Source organism: Dermacentor albipictus, unplaced genomic scaffold (genome assembly GCF_038994185.2).
Source record: "Dermacentor albipictus isolate Rhodes 1998 colony unplaced genomic scaffold, USDA_Dalb.pri_finalv2 scaffold_17, whole genome shotgun sequence".
NCBI classification, from domain to species: domain Eukaryota; kingdom Metazoa; phylum Arthropoda; class Arachnida; order Ixodida; family Ixodidae; genus Dermacentor; species Dermacentor albipictus.
In genome coordinates, this window is record NW_027225571.1 from 6,498,385 (window position 1) to 6,507,936 (window position 9,552).

The window sequence follows — 9,552 nt, forward strand, 5'->3', positions numbered from 1 at the left end:
GGGATTTTGTTGCTTTTTTTATGGAGGACTACGGTGGCTGTGGAGCTGCTATAGGTATCTTTCAGTATTTTTACATACAGCTCGTCTACACCCTGATTCCGTAATGCCTCCATGACTGCTGAGGTTTCGACAGAATCAAATGCTTTCTCGTAATCAATGAAAGCTATATATAAGGGTTGGTTATATTGCGCACATTTCTCTATCACCTGATTGATAGTGTGAATATGATGTATTGTTGAGTAGCCTTTACGGCTACTCAATCTAATAAATAGACAGAAACATGGAAGAACTGATATCAGTTTTTTCGGACAGAACTTTTGGGACATACGAGTGTATTCTTTTATGAAAAAATACGTATTTTACTTGTCTTGACAGTGCGTAGCGTTCAAGAATACGTTTGCGGCGTCTTCGGCAATAGCAATGCGGTCATTATTCACGTATTTGATCCCTCGACAAATTTCATAATGAGGAGGCCGAGCTGCAACGTGAGCCCCCCTCCCCCGAAACGAAATTTCTGGCTACGCCACTGCCCACCTCGACTTTATATGAAACATCATGGCGACGGCGGAAATTCGTTTTGAGTGTCCATATAATTGCTATCGCAATAAAATTATCGCTCTTTCTCTCTCTCCAGTACGCGTAACAATATTGGTAAAGTATCGAATGCTCACTTAACAGAGTCTTTGTCAGTATGTAAGATGGAAAAAAATTATTTTCCTTTACCAGGCTGTGTCACTTTATTAGCAAGTGCGCTCTTGCGTGCCATCTTCCTGCTCCGGTTAGTCAGCAGTGAGAAAAATCAGTCACGAACGCCTTCGACATGTTGCGCATTTTTAAAAGAAACTGACGCGCCGTGCGAAGCCGCACTGCTGCTCTCTGCGAGTGACTCTCGTTTTACTGCTTCTACCGTGCAGCCGCCGAGTGGTCAGCACCCGATGCCCACCATGGCGGGGCACCCGAACGCTCCGGCGAACGCGGGCAGCGTCATGGTGGCCACGCGACACGCCGTCGCTGCCGCCTCCCAGTGGCCGCGCTGGGGCACTGCGCAGAAGGTGTGGCCAAAGCGGAGGAAGAAGAGCTGCCTGAGCGACCTCTCCTGCGCGATGTTGGCGTCTCGGAAAGCGGACGCCCTGAACGAGACCTCGGCGGCCCAGCGGACCTGGACCGCGTCCCGCCACCACGGCTCGTCGCCGGACATTTCGATGCCGGAGGTCTGCTTCGCGTAGGACGCCAGGCAGTGCGTGTGCTCAGTCAGGTCCCACGCCGCGGAGGAGTTGGCGTGGCTGCGTCGAGAGGAGGTTCATACGTTAGCGAAAGACTGGCTGCATGATGCCTCATGCAATGCGGTTGCGGGTTCCCGAATTGACAAACGCTAATTGTCCGAAAATTTCACATGGGGCACCGTGTTCGAACGCTCCATGCACTTCTTGTGCACTGCGCCGTACCATTCGCCTTTGAAGTACATTCTAAGGGAAAAATTTGGCACCTTTGGGGCTATCTTCTCCCCCGGAAACTTTATTTAGATTGTTCACTCTAGAAATGAAAGTTACATCTTGGTGCACCACGGCATTTGCATATTGCACATTATCGGTTGTGCCACACAAGTTACAACCTTTTTCTGGAGCTCTGGTTTGCCCGCTGGACGAAGGAGAGCGCACGTCGGCAGCCGTCTCACTTTTCCACTCCCCCTCAATGTGATGCACCAGCGTCTACATGCACCGTGCGAGGCGACTCACCTGTGTCCACCCGAGCCTTAACCGCGCCTAGCGCAACAATTCCGAATTGCCTCGCGGGGGGCTTACTGCGGTTTTCATGGATGCGACGTGCTGGAAATGCAATGCGATGTAACGCTATCGCAAACCTATACAAACGCAGCTATAGCTTCCCGATAAGATAGTCGTTATATTTCGCTATGTGGCACTTTGTATACGGGAACAGTGTACAAGATACAATGCTGCGAGATTGGTTGCGCAAAGGAAAGGAAAAAATGCAATGAAGTGAACCTTACCTTTCGTGCAATACTGTAAATTTGTGCAGATAAATATTTAATGACTTCGATAAACCAGAATAGTTAGAATTACTAGCTCAATTGCATATCTCACCAGATCTTTTCAAAGCGAATGCTCATACCTTCGTCGCCGTCATCCTGTAACGTAAATCCCAATGTTTCGTTTTATGCGGAATGCTTTCTTTAACTGTCATATCTAGGCTGCTGCCGTTTTTCCTGATATGCTACGTGTCTAGGCGTACATTAGCAGCAAGATAGTTTTCAACGATAGTTCTGCCAATTACGTAAAGTTTCATAATTTACTTTTTATTTAATAACCCAATGTGTATATATATATATATATATTTATATATATATATATATATATATATGACGTTTTAGGAGTTCTGTATTGCTACAGTTATACAAAAATCCTAAAATCTTAAAAGTGGCGTTACTTTAGATATATACGACCTTAAGATGTGTTACGAAAAAATTGGGCGTGCCACTTAGCAGCATTCTAAAAGTGTGCCTCTAGCAGTTCAGCACAACCTTAGCTGAAATACCGAGGTATTCTTTAGCATATTTTGGGGACTGCAGGGTATCTAGAAGGTGGTGCTAGTTCTATAATTTCTATTATACAGACGTGAATTCATTATTTGTCAGCGTCAGTTTCGAAATTGCAACATTTACGTAAAGTTTGTAATGACAGAAATAATTTGCATATTTATATGATTTTGACCACCTGGGGTTCTTGAACGTGCATCCAATGCACGGTACACGGGCGTTTTTGCATTTCGCCCCCATCGAAATCCAGCTGCCGCTGGTAGCACAATTTTGGAACGCGCCGATTTAATGAATACATACGATGATAGGAGAGACGCTGATTGGCTCGCACATGTATACTACACAAATACCTGGAGAGCGCCTTTTGTTAAATGCCAACTGGCTATATGTAGTCGTAACGAACTAAGCCTAAAAGCGGCAGCCCTTTCTTGTGCAGGACGGAAGTTGTTTTTTTTTCTTTTGTTTTACTTCCCTTACCAATAACACCTCTGCTGGCGCCACGATACGCAGCCCTTGCCTACTGAAGTATGTCAGCCAGGCAAGCGCTATTTCTTTAACAATATCACCCGAGGCTCGCGCGCTATGCCGACGCAAACACTGCGAGCGAAGCACTTGCACATGGCAATGTATAGTCAACGTCTATCGAAAAAAAAATGACAAAGAAAAAGATCAGCCATGACGCCAGAACCTGATGTAGTCTGACGCATTTCCCAAGGCTTGTTTGGGCTGGGCACCGTCAATGGCATAAAGCATGATATGAGGGTGGTGGTTCCTTCGACGGCACCGTAGAGTCGACAGTGAACAATTGTTGACTTAGCGATGGTTTAAGGCCCTAAATATTATAATATAATAATGAACTATACCTGCCGACAAAACCTGCGAATGGTAAAGTGGCTTGGTTCTGTACCTAGAATTTAGAGTTTCTGTTTTAAAGCAAAATAAAAATAAAAAGGGGAAGGAAATGGACTGGACAACAGTTTACACCGAAGACAAGGTCTTCTGGGGTGCATTAGCCTACCATGTGACTTGTTTAGGTTGCATGACTTTCGTGATCGGCCCACATTAGAGACTGCACATTATCCAGGATCGGCCTATCTGGGCCATCTGGGTTTAATTTCGGCCTGTTTACGCTAATTACGCATCATTACTACACCGTACATAGCCTTACGCTAATGTATGGTCCGTATTTTTCGTTGCAAGCTTCATTTTGACGTTTAGGTCCATTCGCTTGCTTTCAGTATTATATCAAATATTCACCAAGATAAGTTCCAATAGAATAAGAGCAACACTTCACTTCAGTGAACCAAAGGAACAAGCTGGCTTCAAGAAGAGATATTCTACAATGGATCACATCCAGGTCATCAATCGGGTAAACGAGAGATCTGCAGAGTACGATCAGCCACTCTCTATGGCTTTCATAAATTATGGAAATGCATTTTACTCACAGAGATACCACAAGTCGTACAGCCATTACATAATCAAGAGGCACAGGAGGATTACGTGAATGTCTTCGTAAATATCTACAAATAACCCACAGCTACCTTGGTACTCTACAAGAAAAGTAGACAGTTACTTATCAAGAAAGGGGTCACACAAGGAGACAAAATATATCCGGTGCTATTCACTGCATGCTTGGAAGTAGTGTTCGAAGGCTTAGGAGTGAGGATGAACGGTGAATATCTCAGCAACCTTTGGTTTACAGATGACATTGTCCTGTTCAGGAACACTAGGGATGAATTACGACAAATGACTTGGGGCCTTAACAGAGAAAGTGTTAAGAGTGGAGTTGAAGATTCGTATGAAAAGACAAAAATAAGGTTCAATAGCCCGGAAAGGAAACATGAGTTCAGGATCACCAGTCAGCCTCCAGAGTCTGTGAAGGAATACGTTTATCTAGGTCAATTACTCACAGGGGACCCTTATCATGAGAAGGAAATTTAGAGAATAACAAGAAATGTGTTGGATTGCATACGGTAGGCATTGTCAGATGCTGACTGGGAGCTTGCCACTATCATTGAAAAGAAAGGTGTAAAATCAGTGCATTCTACCAGGCTAACATATGGGGCAGAAGGTTGGAGGCTGAAAAAGAAGCTCGAGCACAAGGTAAGTACCGCGCAAAGAGCAATGGAACGAAAAATGTGAGGCGTAACGTTAAGAGACAGGAATAAAGCGGTGGGGATCAGAGAGCAAACAGGGATAGCCGATATTCTAATTGACATTGAGAAAGAAATGGAGCAGGGAAGGCCATGTAATATGCGTAGGATGGACGACCGGTTGACCATTAGAGTTACAGAAGAGCGCAGTCGATGGCGGCATAATACTAGGTGGTGTGATGAAATTAGGAAATTTGCAGGCTCAAGGTGGAATCAGTGTGTGCAGGACAGGGGTAATTGAATATCGCAGGGAGAGGCATTCGTACTGCATGGGACATGAAGAGAGACTGGTGATGATGATGAAACTAAATTTACCACACAGGCAAAATGGCGATTGGCGCGAATATGCGAGCCTACATGCGTTTTGTTGACAGGGCACTCGCAAGCTCAGCGTTAGATGCCAGTATGATACCCAAGGTATCTTTTTTTTCTCATTTGCAGCCGATTTTCTAGCCGCTGTGAGAAAGACTAAAAGCTGAGAAAAAGGCTTGAGGGGGGGAGGGGGGGCGGAGCGTGGTTGTAAGAGGAGGGTTCTAGGAGGGCCTGGCCAGGGCTCTTCTAGTCCCTGTAGCGGCCACTGTGTTCGACGAACTAATTCACTGTTGTAACGGAGGACTGTGTCTACCGAGTCCTTTTTTTTATAATTTGAACATACGTACTCGCATAATGTTAGAAATCAAGTTTCATTATATTTAATGCGAATATTAAGTACTCTCTTATTTCTGAATAGTCACACCGTCGTATGGCGCTGTGTACTTGCTAGACTGCTGTCGAAAACATTGTCATCCAATGCATTGACTAGGACTACGGCGCTGACGAGTTGAAACTACTGTCTTGTAGCACTTTCAGAGTCTACGAAACAAGTGAGTTAGAGATTCACTGAAAAAAAAAGCACGGTAAGCTGGATGCGAACAAAGGCTTCCAATAACGTAAAGCTGGGCGCTATACCGTAAAGCTATTCCAATTTTGCAATCAGCCTTCCGCGATTGGTCAAAAACTTTTTGGACCACCGCCCTTTCACCTGTCTGTCACGTGATGTCACGAAAACCGCAATAGCTCCCCATCTGATATAACGTGTACACACGGATTATGCATGGTTTGATCGAACAAAAGAAAAATAGTTATTTCTGATTTGACGCCTATTCGCCATTAGCCCTCGGCCATTGGTCAAAAGTTTTCGGGCTGCGCCCACTTCACCTGCCTCTCACGCGAAGTCGCAAAACCGCAAAAACCCACCGCGTCAAAGTGTCGTGTACGCGATAAAGATGCAATAATGTGCGGAACAAAACTGAATTTTCTTCTGAATAGCCGCAGGCTGCCACGTTCCGAAAGAAATAGAAGATGGCTGCCGCCGATCGCTCAGGCACTGGCTACTCGCCCCTGTCGAATAGCAAGAGCTTATTTGCGCGTAATAAAACTTTCTACGTGACCGTGTAACATTTTCGAGCACTTTCGGCCCGTTCACGACCTCGTTCTGCCAACTCTCCTTTGCTGAGGATCCGTTTTAGCGTCATCATTAATTCCGTTGCATGCCGCCGCGATTTTCGACCAGCCACCGCAAGGTGTGTAAGAGAAATCGGACAAATTAGATCAGATATCATCATCATCATCATCATCATCATCATCATCATCAGCCTGTTACGCCCACTGCAGGGCAAAGGCCTCTCCCATACTTCTCCAACAACCCTGGTCATGTACTAATTGTGGCCATGCCGTCCCTGCAAACTTCTTAATCTCCTCCGCCCACCTAACTTTCTGCCGCCCCCTGCTACGCTTCCCTTCCCTTGGGATCCAGTCCGTAACCCTTAATGACCACTCATTAAAGCCACTCATTAAAGGCAATGTCTATCGTTTTTAAAGCAAATTGACCTTCCATAAACGAGGAGAGCGTCTGATTGGTCTGTTCAGTCAACACTGCGGGTGACCGCCCGATGCTTGCGTCGGTCGTTACGCGAACTTCGCGCAGGAGATTGGAATAAAAGCATTGGAATAGTTTTACGTTATATGGCCCAAGTATCCAACGAAAAGAAAGCAGTTCGAATGGGAAAACATAATCGCCGAAGAAGGATAAATTTTCGAGCAGGAGTAAAGAGCGGCAAAAGTATGCCGAATCTCGGAAAAGAAAAAACCGAAAACACTGAAGCCTACTTATGACTTATACTTTATCAATAACCTTCAGCCTGATGCTTTCAATGTTCGGAGTTACCTGTCGTTCCCAGCGCCGTGCCACGGCGATCCTGCCCAAAAGGCTTGCCTGGCCAAGTAGTACCTGACAGTGGCGTAGTTGAGCACGACCTGCGCCGTATGCGCGTAGTAGAAGTCGGGTATCAGGAGGCGTTGAGCCACTTCTCGGTCACTCCACTCCGCCGACAGCGCGTCAAAATCCAGCAAAGGCCTCGCGGGACTGCCCCCGCCGGCCGTAAAGAGGACAGCGTTGACCACGAAGTCTGACCCGTAGTTGGCCTCCACCATTGTTATTGTGTCGTTGTCGAGAGGATACACTGTAAGGAGAAAAATGAGAGAGGTCTGTCCTTTCTGTAACCCAGGGGCATTTTAAACGTTCAACTTATTCTGGACCTCCTCAAGTTTTTCTTTTGCGTGTGGATTTAAGCAAATGACGGACGTTCGGGATGTTAAAGGTTGGACGTGCCGCAGCAGATTGATGCAAAGACTCTAAATTGCTAAGTATGTCGTTAAATTAAATTGTGGAGTTTTACATGCCAAAACAATAATTTGATTTGAGGAATTCGGTAGTGAGAGGCCTTCGAATTCATTCCGACCACCTGCGGTTCTTTAAAGTGCAACTAATTCACGCTACAAGGGCGTTCTTGCATTTCACCCACATCGAAATGTGGCGACCGTGGCCGGGAGTCGATCCCGCACCCTCGGATTAGTAGCACAGCGCCATTGCCGCTTCACGACCACGGAGTGTGGAACATGTCTTCCCACCTTGTACTTCATTGATGAGGTTTTGTAACTGACATATTGTGTCCTTTCAATAGTATTGCACCAGTGCGTGTGTGTGTGTGGGGGGGGGGGGGGGTTGTTTATCGTTTGTCAGAACAACGGCGTACACGGCGCCACGAGAAGCGAAGACACCTGTTGTAGAAAAGCGTAATAAAAAACTAGTACAGTAGAAATACTGTCTGCAAAAACACAGCATATTTAAACACGGTGATAAAGAACCACAACATCACAGTACTAAAAAACAGAATTTCATTACAATTACGTTCTTACTTATGAGATCCCTTTGTAAAACACTGAGATTCAGTATTCACAGCCTCTTCAGAAAATAAGTTCCACTGAGATGACGAGTGGGAAAAAGACTATTTTAGTAAATTGGTTCTAGATTTTATTTCCCATAGTTTCAATTCGTGGTCTCGTCGTTGAGAGACGTAGTGTGGTGTTAACGAGGTCGGCTCCCGTCGGATGACGGCAAAAATGCATGCTGCTGGCCGAGCCCTGCCGAGGACATAAAACAACGCCATGCTGCTTCCTCGTCGCCAGTCACGACGCAGCCGACCTTGTTCACCGAACGCACGCTTGAGAGCAGCGCAATAGCACTGCGCAAACACTGGGTCACGTGGCTTTTTTTTTTACATTTCGCGGGCTTTCTTTTCAAGCCGGAACAGAGGACTACGTGAGACGTATCGTAAAGGAAACAACTCGATCGGTACTTTCTGAAGGCGCTCTACACATCTGCGTTTCACACTTGGGGTCCTCAAGCAGTAATTACAAAGTTGGGTAGTTAAACTTAACTAGTGAGTTATGGGGACAACAAAAAACATTGCCTAAGTTACTATGCACTATTGCGAATAGTATGCGTTCGGTTCAATTCGCTTCCGATGCGCCTTTCATTTTGAAATTCTTGGCTCAAGTTATGTGGGACACTCTGTATATCTTGCTATGTTGATGCCATTGCGCTCGTAGATATTGCTAAAAAATTTCAGACAAAGGCAGCGCCTTCGGTGGCTCAGCAAAGGCTGATACAAATTTGTGTTCATTACTGTGACGCTGCTAAGGCAACGATAATTAGTGATGCTTAATCTTGCAGCACGATTTTGTGTGCTTTGCACGGATCGTTTATGTTCTGCTTATCAGAGTACCAAAGCACGCAGGCGTAACGAAAGAAAGAAAGAAAGAAAGAAAGAAAGAAAGGAAGAAACAAGGAAAGAAAGAAAGAAAGAAAGAAAGAAAGAAAGAAAGAAAGAAGGAAAGAAAGAAAGAAAGAAAGAAAGAAAGTAGGTCGTAGTCAACAAAAGCATTTCTACTTGTAATGCGTGACATTTCAGTCGCGTACAACCTTCCACTATTCCTACCCACAGTGCTACATTATATTTTCGTCTACGCATTTTTCGGTGCAATAGCGTCAAGCAATGTCTTAGTGACAATGTTCGCAAAGAGTTAAAGCACTCACTTCGCGCTGGGTAAGTGGCCGCGACCATCTTTCCGTAGTCTAGGGCGCCACCTCGGGTTATTTCTCGCACCTTGTCGGCCGCCTTCAGCACGTCGGAGAGCATGCGCCTCAAGTCGGCACCAGTGTCCGAGCCTACCAACTCGGCCGTCATCCAGCGCTGATAGATATCTCCGAACATCGTTTCCACCGCCGTCACGCAGAGCTCGTTTCTGATGTCGTCCTTGGGTATACGACGGTGGACTCTGGCCCGCTCTTTCAGTCCGAAGAACTTGGCGAGCGGCACCAGCATCAGGTAGATCTTGGTCGCCATCATGTCCTCTTGACTGGACAGCGAGTCCAAGATGGCTCGCACACCGGCGATGTTTGTGACGCGCGCCTTAATGGGCAAAGCCATGAGTTCTACGGAAGAGTAGGCAGTGAACACTTCT

General features: G+C 46.0%; 1 protein-coding gene across 1 annotated transcript; it reads right to left on the reverse strand.

Moving 5' to 3' along the window:
* Nucleotides 1-715: 715 nt before the first annotated feature.
* LOC139051992 (uncharacterized) lies at nucleotides 716-9,518 on the reverse strand. Its single transcript, XM_070529062.1, has 3 exons — nucleotides 9,125-9,518; nucleotides 6,914-7,208; nucleotides 716-1,283 (listed from the first exon to the last, which is right to left on the reverse strand). Exons 1-3 carry the CDS (start codon nucleotides 9,516-9,518, stop codon nucleotides 926-928), a joined length of 1,047 nt encoding a protein of 348 aa, XP_070385163.1. The 3' UTR covers nucleotides 716-925.
* Between the last annotated feature and the right edge of the window lie 34 nt (nucleotides 9,519-9,552).